We start from the raw sequence: 25,964 nt of genomic DNA, 5'->3' as shown, positions 1-25,964 counted from the left end.
TTTGGTAACCAAACAGTTGCAAACAGTGGGCCCCACTGAAAAAAAAATCAGGCCGTCAACTGTCTGGTTACCATTATTCTTCAAAATATCATCTTTTGTGTTCAACAGAAGAAAAAAACTATTACAGGTTTAAAACAATTGGAGGGCGATGACATAATTTCTTTTTTAACGAACTATCCCTTTAATATTGACATATTTTGATTTACAAAAGGGCCTTGTTGAATTTTAAATCACCCATCTCAAGCAGACGTCATATGAAAATATCCAAACACGTTAAATATTGGAGTGAAAATATACTAGAGAGAGAATTAACTTGTGTATCACGTTTATTTTGCACATTCAGTGGGGTGTTAAGAACACTAACATACAGGTGGGTGTGTAACATTAGCAGAGATCTCACAGCATTTTGTAGTACATTATACGTCAAATATTCACAAGATATATATTTTTTTAGTTCGCACTAATACAACATTTTTCACAGTTTCCTGCCAATTTAATTTTGAAGACCAAAGCGTTTGTGCTCAGGTCACAAATTACTTTGTCATTTCGTTTTTTTCCCCCTTCTTTTTTAAAAATGTATTGTTTTTTTTCTCTCCTGTGTGTTGTTTCTCACATGGGTTGAATCTTTTAATATCTTTCCATTTTGCCATGACAGTGATCCGACACAAAGGAGTATCTTCTACATGAAAGCCATTACTGGGTGGATAGAGTGCACTTTTATACAGGGAGTGTGAATTTAGCATGTTAGAAGCTTGAATGTAAAGGAGGCATTTTTTCCATCTAGAATTACAGTTTAGAATCTTACACCTCTATGATAGAGAAACCATGTGCCATACGACCAGCTGACTGCTAGAGTCTAATTTGTGGGGAATTAAGTGGGAAAGTTTGCAATGTATTTTTGAGAAATGACACCGTGTTTTGAGCTTCCCAGATCAGTGATGGTCCCTGCTCTGCTGGATCTGTTGAATCCTGGGCAGATTTCCTACTTGGCATGGGGATCAAGAATGTAAAGGATTTGGTTCCTGTTCTAATACCTGAACGGTCAATTAACAATTATTTTTTAGTATTTTTAAGGAATAAATATTTAAGGGAAAAATGCAATTGCATTGCCAAATGATTAAATAATTTCAGTAATAAATACATTTAAAACAATTCTTGACGTATTTTTTTAGAGGCCGCATAAATGCAGTCCAATAATTGTTCTTAAGTATATATACTAAAAATACCTAAATATACTCAAACAAAAATGTGACAACTATTTATTTATTAATATTAATAAAATACTAATGAAAAAAATACATAATGTATTTTTAAAAAATGTATTTACTGTAGTTGTGTTTGACAGTATGTCTACAACTATTGATGTAGTTGTTTTGTGGGTTTGATACATTAAATAGAACCGACTCATTAAGAGTCCTTTTGTTTTTAGAGAATTGTACTAAACTGCATTGTACATTTTTCATTCATTAAAAAGAACCAGCTCATTAGAGTCATTCGTTCAGGAAGCATACTACACTGGTTGCACAGGTTTCAATTCTCTAAAAATAAATTAGTAACTTGTTCTGTAATTGGAATACACTGAGCTTGCTCTCTGTTTAACGCTGTAGATTCAATAGTGTTTTTGTGGCGCCGCTGAATAAATTGTGCAGGAAACTGAGAAAACAGGAAACAGTTTTTTAATACATTTCGTCTGCATCAGCGAAAAAATGCATGTGCGAGAATTGTTAATGGAGTCGAACGTCATTTGGTTCCAGTATTTCTTTCTAATGGAATCATTTCTCATTCTCGGTTCCCAACCTTAATTCTGCATCCATTTGAAATACAGACAGTTCTTTGTTAGCAGTGAGGAGCACCAATCAGAGATAAAGGCCCAGGCTATCAGCAGGCACACAGGCAAACCATCTAGATCTTGAGGGTAAGCACACTCTAAATCAAATAAATGACTGTACCAATTTTCATCATAAAAGAGAGATGTGGAAAAGTGGTATAAGACAGAAAAGGGGGAACTGAGGTGAACAAGATATGCTAGAAGAATAGACAGACGTGTTGTGACTGATAGAATTACATGAATACATTCCCTCATGACTTTATGAACTACAAATGATATACCGCTACATATCTTTCCATTTCCCAAACATAACACCAGAGGGCTCAGAATGCCCCCTTAATATGCCAGAGCTTTCCAGCTCTGAACTACGAACACACCGCTTTGTCTATCTCTATATCACACAGGATTTAAAATGACAGCGGATCCAATCCACCTTAAAAAGAGCATCTGATGACATGAGCTAGTAAAGTCTACGAAACAGTGAACCTCTGTTTTATGGTGAAGTGAAGCTCTGATGTATGAAATTCATACAGACAGTGACATTCAGAGTTTGTTTGTAGCATAGCAGTGCAGATTAAGGTTTTCAGGGCCAGATTTATCCAAAGTGCGTGATAAATTGTTGCACTAGCAATAAATCAGGCCCAGAGTGCTGCCAAAAGGGTTTTTGTTGTACAATCACATGACTCAACTTATAGCTGTGGAGAATGTGACAACAGCAGGAATCTCTGAAACATCTCCAGCCAAAGCGAAACAGAACAAATCTTTAGCGTAGATCATACAACCTATGCGTCACTTCAGTGCATTGCTCAGTGGAGAATCAGTACATATCAGAAGCCACTTATCACAAGCTCCCCTTGATGTAAGTTCCAATAATCAGATGCCTAAAAACAGAGCTTGTTTAATGTGTGTCGGCATCACAAATCCACACAATGTCCCATTCTGGAGTGAAACATAGAGTGTTAAGACATGCGATAAGTTTCATTAGGACAATTACAGAATCCTAAACCTCAAACCCCTAACAGTCTTTCAATATTTTGGTCTCGTTTATTATTTATCATGTATGTTTATGTTCTGGCTGTGTATGTGTGTGTGTGTATGTGTGTGTGTGTATGAGCAACTGAGCGAGAAAGTAAGAGTGTACTTTTTTTTATTATTTTTTTTAATTCATTTCCGAGGCCAGTCATCGCATCAGCAATGACGTAAATGTTGGCTTAAGTCTTTCTTCTTCTTTTTTTAAGTCCTCCTGAAGATCAGTTACCTTCCAAGTGACGGTAACAAAGGCATATTTTCCCAAACTCTCTCTGTCTCTGTTATTCCTGTGTGCCTGTGTTTGAGTGTGTGCAAGGAGAGAGTGTGGTGAAGCTCTAATATTCATTGAGTGTGTGCCATTTTGAGATTTGGCGCCGTGGGTTTTGGCAGACCTCCTGCCAGTGGGCGGCACCCGAGGGGCAGGGGCTGTTTGCGCCGAGCACCAGCCGTCCCAAGGCCTGGTTTTTAGTAGTGCGGTCAAAGTCCATGACCAGGAACTCGATAGAGATGTCTGGCAGCAACTCAGCCGGTACATCATAGATGAAGGATTCATTAAAGACAGGGTTGAGTGTGCTCTTCTTCACATGCGTTTTCTTTTTGGCAATGCGCTTGTGGCCATAGAACACGTTTAACTTCACATATGGATCTGGGACACAAGATAAGACAGGCCATTTGATTAGATATTGAGAATTTATATTTGAATCTTCATATTTGAAAATATTGCATTTAATTATACACTATCTGTAAAAAGTTTAGGGTCTGTAAGATTACAAAAATACTTTTATTCAGCAATTTAGCAAAATTGTCAGAGACATTTATAATGTTAGAAAATAATTCTATTTCAATTGAATACTGTTCTTTTGAACTTTCCATTTATCAAAAACTCCTGAAATGTATTACGGTTTCCACAAAAATATTAAGCAGTACAACTGTTTTCAGCAGCGATAATAATTTAAGAAATACTTCTTGTGCTCCAAATCAGCATATTAGAATGATTTCTGAAGGATCATGTGACACTGAAGACTGGAGTAATGATGCTGGAAATTCAGCTTTACCATCACAGGAATAAATTACATTTTAAAATATATTTAAATTGAAAATTGTAATTTCACAATATTGCTGACTTTTGATCTAATAAATGCAGCCTTGGTGGTCATTTAAGACTTACTGACTGATCAAATCTTACTGACCCCAAAACATTTGAACAAAAATGTACACAAGCAAAAAATATATGCATATATACTTACTTCCAGATTGCCCAGTGATGTCCAGTTTTGGAAGGTGTTTCGCTTTTAACACTACCACGCTGAGTCTGTGAGAAACAGGTTGATAAGACAGAGAGACCAGCAGCTCTCCACGGCTTACACACTGCAGAAATCAAATAAACAGACACAAAAGTCAAATAAATTGCTTCTCTCATACATTCTTAATTGCAAGACAACCATTTTTTTAGACTAGGTTTAATATTGAGGTCTTAAATCAGCTGTACATTTAAGAATAAGACCATGGGTCCTCTGTGTAAGATCTGCAGCATAAGCAGGTAAGTGAAAATGTCATAGCAGCTCTTCTACGCATGGTGTATTAGCAAAGTAACAGATGCATTAATGATAAGTGCAAAATGACTGGGCTGATAACTCATTTATAACTTGTTTTCCATTTATCTTGGCAGCACAACTTGTTGAGTTTCGGTTCGTTTCTGTGCGGAGGCACGAGGAGGCTTTCATGTATGTGCCAACAGGATTGTCTACGCATCATCTAAACCCACTCAGTGAGCAGGAGGATAAGCACATTTATCAATGACTACAAACTGCAGTAGGAGGATGGGAGTGATGATTCAGTGATGAGCTCATATAAGTGTCAGATTCATCTGGGTTCTTTTTATAAGTCTGTCACACAGCGGCAGCATGAATAAAATGCATAAAATAATTGTTAAAATTAAACTGAAACGTGTTTAAGGAAAACTAAATGTATTTAGCTTAATATCTTCAGAAGAATTTGACTTTAGTCACATTAGTTATTGTTATTGATGGGTATAAACTAAACTTACAGCAATGTTCTACTGTGTGGTTGTTTTAATATTAGCTTGAAATATAATATATTATACATAATGTAAAAATATTATACATGTAATGTTATGATATTTCGTATAATAAAAATGTAAAAAAAATTCTTAAATTTCCCTTCATGTGGTTCACATGCTTTTTTCATGCAGTACAAATTAATTTCAGGAAATAACTGTTGAATTAAATCTGAATTAAATGAAAACTGTTTAATTAAATCTGAAATGGGGTCTAAATAAATACCTTCCTGTAGCTTAAACAGTAGAGCATGGCACTAGCAGTGCCAAGGTTATGGTTTGATTCCCAGGGAAAGTAAGAACTGATCAAATGTGTACCGTGAATTCAGTGTCAGTCATTTTGGATAAAAACATCTGCAAAATGTACCAATATTTCAAATAATATTAAGTATAATAATACAAACAATTAAACAAAAACCTTCAGAGGAATTAGACTTAAGTCAGCGTAGTTATTGTTACTTTGAGGGTTTCTTTTTTTATTTGTTTATATTAGCTTGAAATATTATGCTATGTATCTGGGTTCCTTGTGTGTATATATATATATATTAACATTTGTATTGTTTGTGTTATGCTCGCTCTCACCTGCATACTTCTCTTCGTGATCTGTTGCGTAATATGGACCCGGCCTGTACTCGGGTCCACACCCACCAGAGGAACCATCGCCTCCCCAATAACATCGTCTCGTGAGAACCGGTCAAAGCTCAGCACCAAGAAGTGCAAAGTGAGATCCGACAGGGAGCTGTACGGCACACCATAAAATGTGAAGGTCTCATCAAAAGCAGGCTCCAGAGTCTTCCTCAGAACACGAGTCTTAACACGATGTTTCTTCTCTGGGAGAATGGTCATCTTCACATAGGGGTCTGCACTGCCCACCTGGCCTTCCACTGCCGGTAGCCCCCGAGCTTCCAGGATGGTGACCACCAAGGCCTTCTTAGGGAAGTTATAGTCGATTGCAATGCTGAGGTCCCCCCTGCTGGGCTCATCGGCAGGGGTGAAGGGTGTAGCCGTGCTGGAAACCGTAGTACTGGAGGTCTGACTGCTGCTTGCAGAGCTACTGTCCAGACAGCAGTAATCCGCACGCACGGGAAGCTCCCTCTCCAGCCTGGGAACCTCGTGGCCACTTTCCCCGAGCCTCATCTGCATTTGGTTCTCTCCCAGCATGCCGCGTTCTGCTGCCGAATCCATATCTACCAGCACCACTGGGCGGCCCTTGCTGCCTTGAGCCCCATCAGTGGTCTGGGACCTTGCCTGGCGTGCCACCCTAATGATCCTCTTGCTGTTGGTCAGCGTGTCAGGGTAGATGCTCATTCCTTTCAGCATGTGAATAAACTTGTACGGCGGGTCTGTGAGAGGGTCACTGTGTTCCGATTGGATGCCATGGAGCTTGTAGTTCCTCCTGTTGTAATGTTTCTGACAGCAAGTCCACATAAAGATTAACGCAAAAACTGCAACAACCAACACACCAGCACCGATAAACCCCGCCAGCACTGGGGACATATCTAAAAGAGAAAAAACAGAGACGGAAAAGTAAACAGACTGAAAAACAACTTGATCACATACATTTTTCTACATTCACCAACAGTCTAAACATACCTGAAGATGTTCACAGGCTTGAATCTTAAAAAATAAAACAGTCTTTCTCGTTCTAGAATCTAGATGGTTAAAGCACAACAGCTCTGAAAATGCAGACTGACAAACCCACGGAAGACTTGCTCTAATATCTACTTCATGCCCACTCCACCCGCATGATGCAGAGGAACACAATCCCACACAGAGACAAACCACTCTATAACAAACTACTGCATCCGGTCTCACTCTGCAACATAGGTATGAAATATCATGAAATCCTATCATATCATTCTGTCTAAGTGTCTTTACGCTTCTGTTCTGTATAAATGTAATGCCGCATCAGAGCGTTTGTCAGTCACTGCCCTGTAAATGCATTTAATGGTGTGCTATGTTAAAATGTTGTTGTTTAAAAGCACCTCATATGCTGTAAAGTTGGCCTTTAGAATAGGATAGAATAGAATGTCAGTTGAGAGAATATGTATATATACAGTATATATACACACACACACACACACATATTAGTGGTATAAGTTTTAGGGTCACTGTTTTGGTACGGTTCAGAATGTGCTATGTTCAAGAAAAAAGGACTGCTATCAAATCAAAATAAAGAAAACAAGAACAATAATCTAACTACAAGCAACAGCACAAATAAATACAATTGAGCAAAGGTACAAATAAAATAAACAGTGCTTTACATGTTTTTCAGGTAGGTCTAACAGTTTTCAGGTACAGAAATTGAATAATCAAATGTAAAATAAATTAAAGATGAATCCTTATTAATGTTACAAAAAGCTTTTCAGTCAAGAGTAGTGAGTGATTTCCTTGTCTTTTGTTTGATTAACATTAAAAACACAGACAGCAGCAGGAATATTAGGCTGCTGATCTTACGATTGATTAGATTTTTGACAGTTGACCAGAATTGACTGAGCTGGCTTATCTAAAACCAGGAAGTGGCCGTGCATATAGTCCATTGCGATAAATCGTGCAGCCCTAACTTAAGACATATTGACTATGTTAATGTTTGCTAGGATACTCACCAAGACAGGCATTTTGACATATTTTTGTGTGAATTTGCCCGTTCAAGCGCAAGAGTTGAAAGAGAACTCAATATTTGTGCGCAGACGCGGCTTTCCGTGTGTTCGCAAGTTCTCATTCGTATCTTCTTGCTCTTGAATTTTTAAATTGCCATGGCTTCAAACATGTGCAAATGAGTTTAGTTTAAACACAGATAGCAACGTGTGCTGCTCAGGTCTCACCAGCGCTCACGCACAATCAACACTCTGGTGATGACGGCGTAAATGACTGGTCATGTTTGAGCAATGAGCTTACAGCACTCGCATTGAACAAAGTTTACAAAGAGTGACTGATTTGTCCATATTTTTTGATCATCACTGTTGTGACATATCGGGAAGCCAGAATGCATATCCATCGACAGAAACATACATTAGTAGCCTGGGAAAACCCAGACAAACTTCCGGCAAATTTAGATTTGCTCTGCAAGTAGTCTGGCAAAGAGCCCATTCAAGCCGATTTCTAATCCGTCCAAATCGAGGCACCAATCAGAAACGTTGAGGCGGGCTTTACATGATGACGATCGCTCTGATTGGTTTTAGGTCTATCCAATTGCGCCCAGAGGCATTTTGAGCGACGTCCGTTGGTGAAGCGCACCAACTTTTAAATGCATTATTATATTCAAATTGCAAACACATGAGGACAGTCTCCATGAAAGACCCACTGGCAGATGAACGTGCTACTACATTTAGTCCGAAACGGTACAAAATTAAATTAGATTTAATAGAGGATTTTAACTGTGACAAGATGATTGACAGGACAGTTTAAGTGATAGGATGCACGCGACAGATCGACAGAAAACTATTTTACAGAAGATTTGCTGTTATATTTCTCTTTCTATTCATCAAAAAAAGGATCATGGATTCAACAAAAAATATTAAGAAGCTCAACTGTTTTCAACATTGCTAAAAAATCTGAAGGACAGTTATTACTAGAGCTTTCTGTCCTTGTGTTGTCAGGACACAGTGACATAAATTAAGACGAAGATTGATGACAGCAGAACAGAAACACTCCCTGCGGGAGAGTGTGTTTGTGTATCTTGCTGATATATGGCGATTGTAAGATGAACTGCTCAAACATGGTTTGATTAACAATGAATCTTTATGCTGAAATCCACGCTCTATCCACCCCACAATGCCATTTTATAAGGTCACAGTGACCAAACTTATGAGATCAGATGTGAGATCAGCAGGTTTACTGGATGCTTTTTTTTATTATTTTTTATTTTTTTGTGATGGAGGAAGACAAAGATTCAGAAGAGAATGTGAAGGCAACAAAACATCAAATAAGAAGAGAATAGTCATTACAGTCAAAAAAATAATAGCATGATGGAGCTACAGCCAAAATTAACAGCCCAAGGCAGACAGAAAGAGATATTTGCCAGTGCTCCACCCAGCATGTTGTTCTTTGCTCTGTTACTCTCACCAAACCTCAGACAAAGACCCTCACCCCACTTGCTAGATGACGCAAGACTTGGGTAGGCTCCAAAAAAACAGCTGCTCCAATTACCTGGAAAAATCCCATGGGCCATAGATGCGCATGAACCAAAAACACACGCAAACAAAGAGGATAGATAAATGAATGAATGAGATATTTATATAGCGCATATCCTACTACTGTACACCGAAATTGCTTTACAATCAATTACAGGTTTCTCTCCTCGGCCACCACCAGTGTGCAGCATCCACTTGGATGATGCGTTGGTAGCCACAGTACACACCAGCTATAGGTGGAGAGGAGAGAGAGTGATCGAGCCAATTCAGTTGATGGGGATTATTAAGAGGGCTTGATTGGCAAGGGCCAATAGAGGGAATTTTTACACCCCTACTGTTTACGAGAAGTGCCATGGGATTTTTATAACCACAGAGAGTCAGGACCTCGGTTTTACGTCTCATCCGAAGTACGAAATACCCACCTCACAAACAGTTTTGTTAGAGTTTTTTAATCAATGCAGTGAGAGAAAAGTCTCTGACCACCAAACCAAGACATCTCTATGATTAAATTATTGGTGTATTTCTCTGTATTTCTCAGGATATAAATCAAAATAACATCCCTTTAGAGCCCTGATAGGTGTGTCTAGACTGTGGACACGGTAGAGTGATCAAATATCAAACATCAGAGATGATCTGTCGTGGGTGATGGTAGCTTAATGATTAACTCATTGCTAGATAAAACATTATAGATTGGATTGAAGGATGGGGAGACCTGAGAGGATTGCTAAAAGAGCCCTATCAATGTTACAGCAATCAGTGAACTGTAAGATCCTTCATATAAAAAGCATCCACTAAATGACAAACAAGCTGTATTTGGGTGAAAATTACGGGTTCAATGTTGTGCTCTGACTTTCCAATACCAGGTAATGGCTATTCACATCTACAACAGCAATACTGTCTTCAGCAGTGGAATCAATTCAGGTCAATTTACCAACCCTGACTAAAATTAGTACTGCCAGTTATTTCAGCACTATGGTCTCAGTGTGGATGTCAAACCAGAATGATGCAGCAAAACAGAAAAACCTCAATCTTGACCCATTTAAAGTCACAATGTAACAAGTCGTAAAAGCTCATTTTTTCTGTATTGTGACGTGTAATGGATTATCGTAAAAGAAAAATTTGCAGGGCTGGAACTTGATTGGATGGAGGAAGATGTGAATGCGAGCTTGCAGTCGTTTGTAAAAAAGAGGCGGTGTTTAAGCAGACTAAATGATTAGTCACCAGAGAGAAGTCTGGTTTTACTAGATCAAGTTTACTAGATCAAGATCAAGTGATGACCGTCTAATTAAAATTATGATGTTAAAAAAATAAAACATGCATGGATATTGTTCACAATAAAATCATTAAGATGCATTTAGAAAATAGGGTTAAATTCCATTTTTCATGTCGATTTTAATAAAAAAAATTAACAACAGGTTAACTGGTTGTATATAAGAAAAGATCTGTTATAGTAAAACATGGCAAATAATTATTTTATATGCACAATAAGATTCTAAAAGAGGTCCTTGTGTAAATCGTGCTCAGCCCACAGTGAGGGTGGGTGAAGAAACGGTGTCTGGAGCATAAATGTCTCTCGGAGACTGATGCCAGATGGAGGTGGGCACTGTGGTGCCAGCTGGTGCTGGCATCAGATACGAGGACACTCCTTTCCGTCACACCCTCAGACACGACACACTTATAAAAAATGAATATATCTTAAAAGATAATACTTCATAAATCGGTTTTGTAATTCAAGTGAAAACATAAAATATAACAATCAAATTTGTCTTCATTCAGATGTATAGAGAAAATCAATTCTGTATTATTTTGATTTATGGGTAGATGACAAATAAGGGTGAAACAGCATTTTTTTAAACAAAGTTCTAAATTGCTTAAGAATTGTATGAATTTGTAAAGTACAAATACTGTTGTTTTTGAAACTGTTAGAGGTTAGCAGATTTTTTTTCTCATTATGTAATTTATTAAGCTTTTCTCACAGCTCCAGGCAAAATATGTCCTGCGGTGTGACATGACATTACTATAAAATTCAAATATTGAAATATTATTAATTTCAAATACAAATCAGGTATGTTTTATGTTTAACAAGTATTCTTAAAGAATGATCATTAAAATTCTGCATATTTTTTTTTTCACAGCTGTTTTTCGATTATATTCTTTGCTTGTGCCATCTTTTACCACTCACTCCAGTGGAAATATTGTTTAAAATGAGAAAAAATATTTGAAAATGTTTATTATTTTTTTATATGGTTATATTATGCAATGTTTTCAAATGCATATAATTATTTAAGCTAGTTAACATAGTAAAAGTCGTTTAATTGTGTTTGAAGTGATGTCACACCACAGGACATCCCGTCACACCACAGGACAAAATGAGACACTGCATGAACATTTATGGTGAAATTTATTGAATACTTTTGTAACAAACAAATTCATTTGCATCTCTATTTGAACATTAATGAAAATCCACCATATCAGTACAATCTTATTACTTAGTGTATGAATTTGAACTAAAAACATAGTGAACAAGACATACTGAATAATTAACATTTTGGAGGTGTCAGATCAGACCCAGTCATAAAGACCATTCATTTCTATTTTTAACTTAAAAGACTAAACAAATATCTTGTTTCTCAGGGGAAAGTCATTAAAATCATGCTAAAATAATTAAAAGCATGTTAAAATCATCAATTCAGGTCTTTGAACAAAGATTCCAGTGAACAAGAGAAATCTGACTTCATCATTTCCCTGTACCTCCTTGTCCTTTCTTTACTCATGCCTAAAAACTGACAAATCACTTTAAAAACAATGATCAGTGACTGTTAACATACACATACAACAAACAAATGAAGACAGATATATATATTTATGCTTAATATATGTATAATATAGGTATATTATGTATAATGAAGACAGATATATATTTATGTTTAATATATGTATAATATAGGTATATTATATATAATATTTACAATATTTGTTTAATATATATATAGAGACAGAGATATATTTATATTTATGTTTAATATTGCAAACATAACAGACGAGAATCTAGCTAGACATCTGATTTAATTATGTCACACTACAGGACGGGCTGTCACACCACAGGACTTTTTCACTTTTGCAGCCATTTTGAGTAATTGCTATACAAGACTGACCTTGGGCATTACAGTAACTGAATAAGTTCATTGTTTTAAACCTGAATATGATTCTTTTTTTAAAATATTTTTATTTTTTCTCGAACTAGATCAGTCTAGATCAGTCACACCACAGGACTATCAAAAATGGACACGTTCATGGTCTGACAGAAATGATCAAATATATCAAATTAATAAGAGATTAACACTCACATTTTAACCTCCTTAGCACATCCAAACATCTGGGGGACTTCCTGGTAGGGGGCTTGACTAAAGGACCCCTATGGCTGTCCATGTAACTGCCAGTACAAAAATCTAATATCCTATGTCACACTGCAGGACAGCATTTGTGTTTCAAAACTAAATGTACTGTAAATATTATTTTAGTACTTTTTAGCATTTTGAAAACTTAAGTTAAGTAAGTAAATGCATACAAAAAAATGCCAAGGCATTTATTAGCTGCTCCAAGCATACCTGCTTTATTTTACTAATATTTACATTTGATGAGTCATCAATGTTACAGTCACACCGCAGGACATTTTGCTATTCACCTTGAAATATGAACAACACCAAATAAATTTTACGTCCCAAAATCATAATATTTAAATAAAATGATGTTCTATGCCCCACTGGCATGTGTCGTTTTAATTGAGAAATGCAGTTCAATAAACATTTAGACTTGATTACAGAAAAAACATGCGTCACGTCATCTGCCCTTATACTAAAATTAATGTATTTACAAATGCCCACAGGGGCATTAAAATAACCTTTTCTTTTTCTTTGAAGAACTAGGGTTCCCATTCTCTGTATGAATCAGGTTAATTTTAAAAGTGTAATTTCTAGACCTGGAATGTCATATAAGTAAAATCTTATAACTCCTTGGGCATTTTTATAAAGAGTGTACATTTTCCAAGTTATGTGTAAAAATGTGTAATATGTAAAAAAAATATTTATCCAGTAAATCATGACGGACAGGAAAAGTCATTGTGGCTTTGAATTTTGCGGATATTGTGGGGCCTTGGAGTAAAAAAAAAATGGTACCAGCCAAAGAGAGCAAAAGATGTTTTGAAGAAAAAAAAAGTCTGTCTTTTTTTTTTTGTCCACGATACAAAAGTCTGGGACATGAGGGTGTGTAAATGATGACAGAATTTGGGGTATTAGAAATTGTTCTATAGGAGGGTTTTGAACAAAATGACTGAAACCAGCATACAACACCACTCCTAAAGACAACACACATTTGTATAATTGTGCTTTTGACTCAAAATCTTTCAGTTACTGACATAGTAACTCAATTGTATGCTCAATTCCAGCCCATATAGCTGGTGATTTTGAGGACACATGGGTGGAGACTGTAATCTCAGCGGTGCGCGTTATTAACAAACAAAGAGCCCTCGGGTCCAGTCCGGAATAGACATCACGTCATTCCTGCTTCAATCTCACTGCGCAATGTGCGCATCACTCCATTAAAACACTTTAGCATCATGCATTCAACGTTCACAAACGCTCGCTATATAATAAATCACTACCTGAACAACAGATAGCCTACTGATGTCGGTTAAATAGTCTGACTTCCCTTTCTAGAAGCACTCTCCAAAATAAAACCCCGAAATCAATGATATCTTAACCAGGTCAGGTGTATCCATAACACGTAGTATTCATATCACAGGCGTGTTGGGATGCTCAGGCCTGCGATATAGGCTACTCACCGTACACTGCGCTTATTTCAGTGATCTCAGCCATTTTGAGGGTTGGGCGCGCTGCGATCCGGATAACAGCCGTGGAATAAACAATAGATGTCGACGGTCCTTCGTTTAGCTGATATAATGTGGATGTCTACATCTCTACAGTACGTGGGGTCCTTTAGTCTGGTCCGGTCCAGGCCGTTGTGGGATGCTGCGCCCTGAAGGATGCTGAGCGTCAGGATGCACTGCGTCAGATTGAGAGTCTGACCGTAAGTACCGCCCACCAGCAGCGAGCATCCAAGGATCGCACCGTCCCGTATTTTCCAGCGTTTTCATATCCGTAGAGGTACATTTAAATAAAAAACGGGGGGAATAAGATCTCTAACAGGTTTTTTTTTTTTTTTTTTTACTAAGACCATGCAGCTTGGTTTAACGTGGTAGTTATGGTTATGCACTTTGCAAAAATACGTTAAGATGTTTTTTTAATATGACATGAAATTAGAATACTAAAAACTCATGTTCGAATATCCATACTTCCTTGCAGTGTGTTAAATGAGTAGGATGTGCTGACAGTAGGCAGTTCCCAGATGACCTGTGGAAGGGTTTCCCAAACGGGTTCACCAATAAGGGAACTTCAGGGGGTTTGTGATTGATGAAACAAAACGTAAAATTAAATAAAAGCAATCTAAATAAAATGCTTACTAAAAAATATTACATATTATTTGTTTATCTGCAGGTCATGAGACCATTAACTATCATTAGAGAACCATGAACATGCAAATGTGTAAAAATATTAGCTTCAAATCTCACGAGGTACATCCAGTAAATATTTCAGATAGATTCAGATTAAATGGTTTGGCTGACAAAAAAAGTTTGGTAATCCGTGATCTTCTGCATCTGCTGAGATTGTGTACTTTGCAACCCAGACCATGGGTTTCCTATCCCATGAGGCTAGAGGGGTGCTATAAGTACTAAGAAAGTTGTTCTTTATGATTGTTGTAAGTGCATTATGCCAGGTGTCATTTATCCTCTAGCGGACAGATATTACTTCAGTTTACTTTTCTTATTTATTTTTTTAATGTAGGGACCATTTTATAGAATAAGACACTTGAGTGTGCGCTGTATTCTGAATATAGTCACGGCTGAACCATGGTTCTGGAATACATGTCTGGAGGCCCCCCTCAGTGGCAGACCCCTAATATATTATCCTACAATCAGCAAGTGGGATTTGAAAAAAATATATTTAGCAAGCACATATCTTGGAGGTGTTTTGCCATGAATATATTCACAATATAGCAGAGCCTCTAGCAAAATCTTTGAATTACATACAATTCGTAATATATAATGCTTAAACAAGAGTCATGCAAGTTAACTCAAGTCTAACGCAGGGCTGTGTATGAAGGAATGTAATACTTTAAAAAATAACCACTAGGTGTCCTCACTCCTGTCTCAGTGTCATGGCTTATAAAAGCTTGAACGTGTCAGACTGTTATGGCACATTGTTATGGCATCACTCATGTATAGCCTAGCAGACGAAAATCCTACTGTTAACAAAACTTTTATCTCTATCACTGAATTATAAACTATTACGGTATTCATAACAAGTTGATTGTCTTTAAAACTGCAGATTCTTTGATCTCACTTGATATCACTTGTTTTTGGTCTCATTTCAAGATTTGTCAGATTAAATAAACTGGTTTGTATACTACAGCACTCCCCCCCCCCCCCCTTTCTATTAGCTGGTTTTAAATGCATTTGTTCATAGATGTCCTGCCTGCACTCAGTATTGAGGTCAGCTGCCACTTTAAGAACTATGATAAATCAGATTGAGTCAGAGCTTTAACCCTTAAGAGACCTAGTGTAGCAGAATTGCAACATTTGTATAAAGCAATTAATTACCTAATTTTCACTAAATGTGGATAAAACCTACACGTGACGTAGCAGTAGAATAGATGACACTCGGAAATTGATAAAAGAATGCAACACTGGGCATTAGGGGTCAAACATTTTTCTATTGTTCTCACAATGGAGGCTAATAAATGTTGAATGGTAAAAATAAATAAATTGAGCCGTTTCATAATTAAATTCTATATATATACAATTTTTGTGGTATTAAAATTACCGGTAATACATTTAAAATATTTACCCACTATTAAAATGATCAAATATTGACATTTCTTGTTTTTTTAAATGACTATCCTTACTGGTTGAATATATTATTTTTTAAATACATTTGTGTTATGAATTCAAAACTTTTATTTAGTGTTCTGAAAAATAGTAGGGAAATTTTGCAACCCTAAATGCCCAGCCCTGCAATTTTTCAAATTCAACTCCAATTTAATCTTGCCAAAATAGATGTTTTATAACTAATAGCTTTCTAAAGACATTTTAAAGGGGTCCTTTTATGCTTTTTCAACTTAAGTTAGTGTGTAATGTTGCTGTTTGAGCATAAAAAAAGATCTGTAAGGTTACAAGCTCAAAGTTTACTCCAAAAAGAGATATTTTACTTAACAGAATCCCCTTTTCAAGAACTACAACGAACACCTCGTTTGGACTACAATGCGATTTTTCAGGATCTTATGAAGTCATAATGGCCACGGAAGATGCAAAAAAGGGATGAGGCCTGGCTGAGCTGCATTAGAGAAGACAGTGTTGTCGCTATGTCAAAGAGATACTGTTTTTTCAACAACATTTCCAAAACTCATTTGTTTGACCTTCCTAAGGCTGACGAACTTAGAGTAGTTACAATTTATTTTAAACACTGTTCCTGAACATTAAAACCCAAACGTTTATCTGTGCACTGCACATTTGTTTTCTGTAGCTTTTGTAAGCTCTCGCTTTTGTAAGATGGTTCACCGATCCTTAGTAAAATTAGACATGATTTTGTGATCGATTACTGTTTGTATTACCTTAGTTTTCCGACAAATATCACGATTAAATGGTGGATAACATCTATAATGTATAAGAAAATTACAAACATACCACTCTGAAATGTCCTGTGAATTCCGTGCTTGCAAAATGTGAGCATGAAATCCATTCTGCACTGTCCTCTCGTTCGTTAACATTGTCAGGGTCTGAATCGGGCTCGAATTGTTTTGAAATTGACGCCATCCTTATTCATATTTACACTAGAGATGAACTTGCAGTCATGGAGGGACATTTGCTAATCACAACACACTGGGCCAGCTAACCAATCACAGGAAATTTTGTTTTTCGGAAGGAGGGGCTTCATCGAAATCAGCGTGTTCTAGCCAGACTGGGGAGAGAGGAGCTGTAATAATGTAAAATATGTGAAAAATAATGCGTTTTTTGAACAATCAAGCATGAAAACATATTTTAGTACACCCCAAAAACAAAATCCAGACTTTGTAAAAGGGCATAATAGGACCCCTTTAAAGGGTAAATATAAATATAAATTCCAAGGGTTGGTTTACCCAAAAATGAAAAAATTGTCAACAGTGACTCATCTCGTGTCGTTCATCTTCGGAACACAAATGAATATTTTAATGAAATCAGAGAGATTTCTGTCCCTTTATCGACAGTCTATCCAACTACCACTTTGACGCTTCAAAAAGTTCATAAATAGATTGTAACTAATCCATATAAATTAAGCAGTTTAATAAAAAATTTCTGAAGAGAAACAATCGCTTTATGTGACGATCAGATTGAATTTAGGATTTTATTCACATATAAACATTGATCAGCGAACATAAACATAATTTTAACTGTACTTGCTTGACGTGCGAGAACAAACCTCATTGGTTCTTGAGGAAGTTCAAACATGTTGCGTAACACACAAAAATGAACCTCATTGGTTCTCGCACGTCAAGTAAGCAGGCTTGAGCTTCCGTTTGCCATATCTGATGTGTGCGTTGATTAATGTCTATGTGAATAAAAGCCTAAATTCAATCTGTTCATCATATAAAGCGATCGAGTCTCTTCAGAAAATTTGGACTAAATTCATATGGATTAGTTAAAATCTCTTTATAAACTTTTTGAAGCGTCAAAGTGGTAGCTGCGTAACGGTCAATGAAGGGACAGAAATCTCTCAGATTTCGATAAAATATCTTCATTTGTGTTTAGAAAATGAACGAAGGTTCGGAACGACGTAAGAGTGAGAAAATGAAGACGGAATTTAAATTTTTAGGCGAACTATCATTAACCATGTCATCAAATGTTCAGCTATATGGATCTTTCTCTCCCTCTTTACCTCATCTACAGTACTTCCACCTCTTTTAGTGTGAACTCATCAGTGGGGCCTTTGGTCTGTGTTACCATGACAACCGAGTCAACAGCACCCAAGAGTGGACTAAACACTGGTCAGTTCAGAGGCACTTTGCTGGCCAAGGCTGTGGAAAAACTGTGTGTGTGTGTGTGTGTGTGTGTGTGTGTGTGTGTGTGTGTGTGTGTGTGTGTGTGAAGGCATGACGGCTTATGCGTGTATGTGGTACTATGAGTCACTGTTTGCCTGTGCAGGTGTGTGTGTCTCTCTGTCAGTCATCTTCCCTGTTTTTGTGACAGGACTTGTATATTTTGCAGTCTGTGGGTCAGTTGGCAGGTCCGGGGTCAGCGAGGGGCATGGTGTGCAGGACCTCGTCCAGCAGCTGCAGGGCACGGTGTAGATGAACTTCCACCCAGCATGGTGTCTGTTTGATGGTCTGTCGAGGGTAGTCAGGTCCCCAACCCTTTACAAAACTCAGACGCAGGATACACAAACGACGCAGGTCATCAACACCTATTCCAGCTGCCGCTGACAGACCTACAAAAATGTATAAGGGAGAGTGTGTATTAAAGAAAGTAATCTAGGTTTTTGAAAGGCATAATTTCATGGCTGGACATGTCGTGATTTGATTCTAATTCACTAGCTCATGGTTCGATTCTGATTCATTTGGGAATATCACAGTTATAGTGCCCATTTTGGTGACATCTAAGGAAATTCTCTCTCAGCTATAAGTTGTAACATTGCTCTTTATTTAATAGAGGATAATAGGATAATATAGTCTTTTTTTAAGATTTATTAATAGGACTAGTTCAAAAGAGTAATTTGTTCTTGAACTGGACTACACTGGTCATGCGGTTTGAACCAGTTTATTAGAGTCAATTGCTCGTGAATCAGACTACATGGGTTGCACTGTTTGTTTTGATTCACTAAAAAGAACCAGTTTATTAGAGTCAATTGCTTGTGAATCAGGCTACATTGGTTGCACTGTTTGTTTTTGATTTACTAAAAATAATTTGTTCATTTGAGTTATTTACTTGTGAATTAGACTACACTGGTCACTTGGTCACACTGTATGTTTTCGATTCACTAAAACTAGTTCATAGGAGTCATCTGTTTGCAAATCGGGCTAAACTTGTCATGCATGCAGTTTGTGATGACAACTGAATAGAAAGCTGTATTTTTTTGGCATAATTTTGCTGTACCCATGCTTTTCGTCTCATGACGTTCAATTCTGAAAAAATATTACTTATTTTGCTATGGGGCTGTAGATTCAACACACTACTGATGAAAAGCGGTTCAGGCATTTGGGGTTTTAAGAATCGTTACCGAGATTGTTCAGAACTGGAAAATCGATATTTGTGGGACCAGTGACTCACTGATGGCAGGAGCAATTCCTCCAACACTGCCAGGCCCAGGGATGTTTCCTGCTACCGCTGCAGCCTGCGCAGCTGCAGCTGCCTGTGCAGTCGCCGCTTGCTGCTGCATCTGCCTGTGACACTGACGAAGATCAAACACCTGGAGGAATAAAATGGAATAATTTCACCAGCACTTGGGACAATTGATCTAAATATTTCAGTACTTGTTCACACATTAATGTTTAATTTTACTGCTTAATTTAATTTGTTTCATGGAAAAAAAACAGATTTACAATGCCAAAAACATCTGTAGTATTCGTCTATAGTGCTCTGACACAAGGCTGTACCTTTCTGGATTTGATGTCTGATTGGATTTAATTGCAAAGAATAAAGCAGTGCAAAGGTGTGTTGTCATTAAAGGTGAACCTTAATGAGGGCTCCTGGGTAGATCTTGTGAACAGCATCCCCTGGTGCTCTCCCTGCCTCCCTGTCCAGGTAGTAACTTTGCACGAAGACAGCATGGTCACTAAGGCAACGCATCCACACGTCCCCCTCCCCACGGCACTCCAGCTGAACACCTTTACCAATGTGAAGCCTGTTGGGTGGATGTCAGGTGTTCATAAGTTTGCATCTTTGTCGATTCCATTTATGAATGACTGTGTATATCTATTATGTTGAATGATCGCTGACCGTGCCCTCTCACTGGTATCAGTTCGGTGAACATTGCTAAGCTGACCCAGACAAAAGCGGTCCCCACCCGAAGGGTCCACATATCCATCCACCGTCACCACAGGACAGTTTGCTAGAACCTTAAACATCTCCCCGACCTGCACGTCCATCTCAAAATAAGAGATTGAGCACCAGAACTCTGGGCCTGGAGTGTACACACAATGACACACAGGCTCATTACAGTGTTCATGTAGATGTAAGTGTGTGTGTGTGTGTGTGTGTGTTTGCATGTTGTACCTGGATGGTTAGAGACCGGTTGAGGGTATGAGGCTGGTGTGTGATGCTGAGACCCTGATAACAGTATAAAAATAAAAAAATGTACAAGAAAAAACAATTAAGAATACAATGATACAATGATGATAGAGAGAAGTCTATACTGTATATAATAGAAGTATATCATTAAATAGCAAGCTATCATTATATATAAACATTATTATGACAGTAAAAACATTTATAATGTTACAAAAAATTATATTTCAAATAAATGCTGTTCTTTGGAGTTTTCTATTCATCAAAAAATCCTGAAAAAAATGCATCACTGTTTCCTCAAAAATATTAAACAGCACCCCCGTTTTCAACAGTAATAATTCTTGAGCAGAAAAATCTGCATATTAGAATGATTTCTGAAGGATCATGTGACACTGAAGACTGGAGTAATGATGCTGAAAATTCAGCTTGGACATCTCAGGAATAAATTACATTTTGTAATATATTCATAATAATATTTCACAATATTACAGTTTTTACTGTATGTTAATCAAATAAATGCAGCGTTGGTAAACATAAGATACTTCTTTCAAAAACATCTTACCGCTTTCAGACTTTTGAACAACAGTGTATGTATTTATATATTTATATGTATAATTTATTGTATATGAGATTGTTAAATTATTTTACAGTTATCATTATTTATATTTTACAAAAACTGTTGACATGATCAGTATTTACATACAGAAGTGGCTGGTATGAGGGGGAGGGGCTTGCTGATGACTCCGCCCATTCTGCTGTGGTCCAGTTGGAGTATAAGAGGCTGTGCTGGTCCCTGTCCAGGTTGTTGCTGAGACATAAACAGATTTAACACGACTTGATACTGATTTCATATATGAGTCTTTCACTGATAATATCATACAAATGAACTGCCTTACAAACATATACAACTTCTAAAGTCTCAATGATAAAATTCAACACAGTCAATGGCGAATACAAGACTGTACATGATTTCTGCATGCACTTACTGTGGTAAGAGCCCTGTGTCTGTGTGTGTTTAGAGGTGCTGTATTCATTCTGACTGATAGAGGGCTGCTGGGACGAGGGCTGGCTGTGTGTGGGTGCGTGACTGTGTGTTGGGGTGGAAGGTGGAGAGCTGGAGGTCAATGCCCGTCCCGCTGGGGAGGCGATTTGCAACAGTCCTTCAGGTCGTTCTACCTGCATGGACAACCTGGAAGCACTCGCTTTAAAAAGAGTTAGACAGACAGAATAAATTGTGTTAATACAACAAAGAGGCCATGATTCCACTTGTCACAGCTAGTAAGGTGAAACCACCAATGAGACAGCTAAAGCATGAACTGTCTCACAAAACAAGAAAATTCATTTTACTATCGATTTTCAACTGTTCCAAAACTTTATAAATTATATACACTAACAGTCAAAAGTTTGGAATAATTATGATTTTATTAAATGTTTTGGAAAGAAGTCTCTTATGCCAGTGTATAAAATATTATTCATATTATACGGTAAAACTTTACAATAAGGTTTCATTAGTTGACATGAACTAAGAATGTCTACAGCATTTATTAATCTCAGTTAATGTTCAAAATGTACTAGTAAATATTTAAAACAAAACGTATTTGTTAACATTAGTTAATGCACTGTGAACTAACATGAACAAACAATGAACAGCTGTAGTTTTATTAACTAATGTTAACAAAGATGAATAAATACTGTAATAAAATGTATTACTCATTGTTGGTTCATGTTAATTAATACATTAATTAATGTTAATAAATAAGACCTTATTGTAAAGTGTTACCTACTATATTTATAGAGTCAAGTTAAAAATAGTATTTTTTGGCCTTATGCAAATACCTTCTAAAACCAATCAGGGTCAGGTAAACCTAAAATCACCCTCACATCCCTATTATAATCAATCTATCAATAAATAGAATACATTTAAATTAAGCTAAATAACTTAATAAAAAAAATAAAATTAAAGTAAAATAAACTTATTATATATGTCTCATAATGCAATATGATGATTACTGCCTTGATCAAGCTTTTCTATACTTACAGGGCGGAGAGAGGGGCAGACTGGGGTAGAGAGTGACAGAGGAAGTGCTTCGCTGGGGCGGCTCTGGGGACATCAGTCTCAGTTGCTGTGGGCTGTAGTGATCTGTAGGATGATGGTCTTGCTGTAAGGTCATACTCGACGGACCCTCCATCTGGATGCAGTCATGTATGTGCTCTTCTTTTATCAGCCTGCCTGAGGGATGAGAACGAATGTCAAAACATATTTGAGCTCCTTTCCATACTCCTGTTCATTTGTCTATCTCAGTGCAAGGCGAGTCCTTGCATGTCTTGATCTGACACATTTTATGGCAGTCTCTGTCTGATTAAAGGCTGGCTGCCAGCAGCATAGCGATCAGGGCCGTCAGCGATTAGCCCAAATGATTGTTTGAGACATTCTTTCACATGTGGAGAAGAAATACAAGCGCTAATAGCCACCACCATTCAGTCAGAGCTCCACTCACCTGTGTTTGGCAAACTGAATCCCACTGCAAGACGAGAAGAAAAAGAGACATTGAACACTGCGTTATATAATAAAATCACTAAAAACATCAACACTGAATCACGTTCAAGTATACTGCATGTTCCATAACAAAATATTTCCCTGCTAAAAACTTTGTTCGTTTCATAGCAGTTTGTGTTTTTAGAAACATACGCACCGATCCCAGGGGACACCACTCGCTCATAGTGGTAAGGGTTCACACACACGTTATCGTACTTCAGATCGAATGCATACTGACAGAACTTGACATGCTTGAGTTCATTCTTATGGAGGTCCGGCCATCGCCACAGACGAGCGTATATGACATGAGGGAAACCCTTCCGCCCAGCCACCTGAGGAGCGATGACAACACATGATGTCAACAGTACAGTATTATAACAGGGCTTAATTCACACTCTCACAGCTATGACTTTTTTTTTAACTTTTAGTGTGATATTAATAATACATTTTGAAGAATTATGTACTTTACTCACATAATTTTTACAGGGATTTATTCCCTAATATTAAAGGTTAAAAGTTACATAGAATTGAGTTACGAACATTTAGCAAAGAGAAGAATTCTGTTATACCTTTTTGTTTATCATTTTGTTTTTCTTATATCTATTTAGTAATTATTATGTGCTGACTGAAAAATTCCCTGAACTGCATGCACTGGTAATCGGAGTGTCCTCAGTATCATATTATTCATACCCTGTCCCCAGTCTTAACACCGTTCCAAAGAACTATTCAGTTCTCAGAGAAAAAATTATTTGATGATTTTGGCTCACGAGAAAGACATAACTAATGGCTTAGACATAGATGAGTTTGTTACACTTTTTGCCAAATGAAATAGAAGACTGTAGCTGTAATGTGATGTAAAACACGACTGGAAAATTTGACAATCATGGTCTCTCATCTTTGTTTAACAGACTTCAATTATGAGACTTTACGTGAATATTAGGGCTCAAACATAATGAATTGCTTTTAATCTCATGATTTATTTTCAGAATGTCAGGTTTTTAATTTGGTCAAATTTGCTTCATATTCACTACCGTTCAAAAGTTTGGGGATGGTAAGATATATTTTTTTATGTTTTCGAAAGAAGTATCTTAAGTTTGCCAAGGCTGCATATTTATACAATACCCCCCCACTTTGATATAAAGTATGTCACAAAAAAAGATTGCAACTTCCGTTTCATGAAAAGTTTTACGATTTTAAGAAATGTTGTTACTGTTTCACAGCGCATCCAATCATTACACTAAATAACAACTGGATAAAGAATGGTCAAACTCTTATGGATGGATAGACAGGTCTGAAGTCAGGGATGCTCTACCATGCAGAACTGAATATAATCTAGTCTCTTACAGCTCATGGTTCAATCAAGGTCATTCAAAAGTTCACATAGAAAGATGTTACAATTGGACAGAAGTCAGAGAAAGAGAAGGAACAGAAGATAAAAAGTACAGAGAAACATTTGACTCTGCTGTCAGACCATCTTCTCTAAATCATGTGTGAGTGGCAACACACTGTGACCTCATTTGCTATTGGAATGACTTACAATTCTCCACCCAGGAGACTGACCTTCCTGAGCGAGTCAAAGCAGAGACAGTCGGCGCACAGACTGAGAGAGCTGGTTCACTGCCAAACCCATTACGTTTTACAAACTCACACACAGACAGAGCACCATATTAAACTCTCAGAACCCTCTCATTTTCATAAACATAACATTTCTCCACTAACAATAACTCCACTAACCCTAATAGCTGTGCGTGACATGAAACAGAGTTCAGCACACATGCATACGGATATTACGGATGCACGCATACATTCAGAACTTGTTGCATAAATGTCCCAATTGAATGCATTGCACTCATGCATCAAATTCTGACATAGTCGTCTCTCTTCCACATACACAGACTACGAGACAGACAGGCTTAAGCTTGGCCATGCCCCTTTCCTGTGTTTCAGACAAAACAACCCTTCCTCACCCTCCACCCGCCTCTCTCCCCGTCTACAGCTGGGGGAAGGGAAAACTTTCTGTCTCATTCTCCAAGGGCCTCTCCTCTCTCTCTAAAACCATGAGCTGACTATTTTGGGAGAAAAGATTTCTTCCATGTTGACATCACTCATACCTCGATTCTCCTCCTCTGATGGTTATAAATGCCGCAGATGTGAAAGTCTGCCAGACTTTTGGTCTTAAACATGAAAAGTGATCACGTTACAAAATGACATACTGTATTAACAGCCATTATTATATGATGTGACTGTTTATTTGTCAGTTTATGCATGCTTTTTGGATTAACTGGCTCTTTAAGTGAATCTTTTTCAGTTAACTATGTTCGTGAAAATTCATTATAACGTAGAGTGCAGTCACTTCTGTTGTGGAAGTTGCAAGGAACCTCTAGGAAAAATGTGGTGTGTTTTTTTCCCTGTATTTTGACATGTAATTAACGCTGACATGCGGGAGCTTTATTTTATATTGTTTATGTTCAGATTTCATTTGAAGTGGAGAACGGGCCACATACCCTGTTTACACTGTGTCAGTCGCATGAGGAAAAATAATTAACGCTGAAAAATGATTAGACTTTTCCATAATAACAGCCTATTTATGTGTAAGATGATACCAACAGCCTGGTATACAATATATTACCCTGCTGAAAAGACCAACATTGCTTAGCATGCTAATATTTGTGTTATTTTAGTATAAATACACATTTATATATTGAAAGATTATGTGTATTTCAGTTAACTTTAGTCAGATGCATTTACATTGTGCCTGTGCCTCAGATGCAAGATTACTATCTGTGTCTGTAAAGGTGTGAACCAAATGGCCCATACAGACGTATGGCCTGTAGAAACTGATAGGTGTGAATGACAAAGAAACAACGTTGCTCAGAGTAGATTGCAGTGTAGATCAATCTCCTGTGGGAGGTCCTAACAGTTTTTTTTATTGTATGTAGCCTTTTTGTCTTCATACACGAACTTTGGGTTAAGATTATTGAAGGACGACA

The 25,964-nt window shown here is 37.3% G+C and overlaps 2 protein-coding genes and 1 long non-coding RNA gene across 3 annotated transcripts in view; 1 reads left to right on the top strand and 2 right to left on the bottom strand.

Moving 5' to 3' along the window:
- Positions 1 to 308: 308 nt before the first annotated feature.
- Positions 309 to 14,786, bottom strand: syt11b (synaptotagmin XIb). Its single transcript, XM_082149885.1, has 4 exons — positions 13,908 to 14,786; positions 5,517 to 6,433; positions 4,105 to 4,225; positions 309 to 3,503 (listed from the first exon to the last, which is right to left on the bottom strand). The coding sequence occupies exons 1-4, from the start codon at positions 13,939 to 13,941 to the stop codon at positions 3,193 to 3,195; spliced, it is 1,383 nt and encodes a 460-aa protein (XP_082006011.1). The 5' UTR covers positions 13,942 to 14,786; the 3' UTR covers positions 309 to 3,192.
- On the top strand, positions 1,828 to 4,963 carry LOC309483841. Its single transcript, XR_014200658.1, has 3 exons — positions 1,828 to 1,915; positions 4,311 to 4,397; positions 4,527 to 4,963. It is a non-coding gene; the product is annotated as an uncharacterized lncRNA (long non-coding RNA).
- A 150-nt stretch (positions 14,787 to 14,936) lies between the features above and the next one.
- Positions 14,937 to 25,964, bottom strand: part of smad10b (SMAD family member 10b) — a 13,648-nt gene continuing 2,620 nt past the window's right edge. Inside the window, exons 3-12 of the mRNA XM_082149884.1 lie at positions 23,132 to 23,306; positions 22,937 to 22,960; positions 22,477 to 22,668; positions 21,425 to 21,640; positions 21,142 to 21,246; positions 20,427 to 20,480; positions 20,151 to 20,334; positions 19,887 to 20,055; positions 19,482 to 19,620; positions 14,937 to 18,642 (exon numbers count right to left, since the gene is read on the bottom strand). Of these exons, the coding sequence (XP_082006010.1) occupies positions 18,431 to 18,642; positions 19,482 to 19,620; positions 19,887 to 20,055; positions 20,151 to 20,334; positions 20,427 to 20,480; positions 21,142 to 21,246; positions 21,425 to 21,640; positions 22,477 to 22,668; positions 22,937 to 22,960; positions 23,132 to 23,306 (1,470 nt within the window). The 3' untranslated portion in view covers positions 14,937 to 18,430. The remainder of the gene's footprint in view (positions 18,643 to 19,481; positions 19,621 to 19,886; positions 20,056 to 20,150; positions 20,335 to 20,426; positions 20,481 to 21,141; positions 21,247 to 21,424; positions 21,641 to 22,476; positions 22,669 to 22,936; positions 22,961 to 23,131; positions 23,307 to 25,964) is intronic.

This window comes from Leuciscus leuciscus, assembly GCF_965113295.1.
Source record: "Leuciscus leuciscus genome assembly, chromosome: 20".
Lineage (NCBI taxonomy): Eukaryota > Metazoa > Chordata > Actinopteri > Cypriniformes > Leuciscidae > Leuciscus > Leuciscus leuciscus.
Note: the sequence above shows the minus strand (reverse complement) of the source record. Positions and strands in the feature narration are given on the sequence as shown.

Excerpts from the sequence above, each read along its gene's own strand:
- syt11b (XM_082149885.1), bottom strand. The coding sequence starts at position 13,941 with ATGGCTGAGATCACTGAAATAAGCGCAGTGTACG. Across the intron at positions 4,226-5,516 it reads TCACGAAGAGAAGTATGCAG|TGTGTAAGCCGTGGAGAGCT; the intron begins GTGAGAGCGAGC and ends TGATTTCTGCAG. Across the intron at positions 3,504-4,104 it reads CATCACTGGGCAATCTGGAA|ATCCATATGTGAAGTTAAAC; the intron begins GTAAGTATATAT and ends CTTGTGTCCCAG.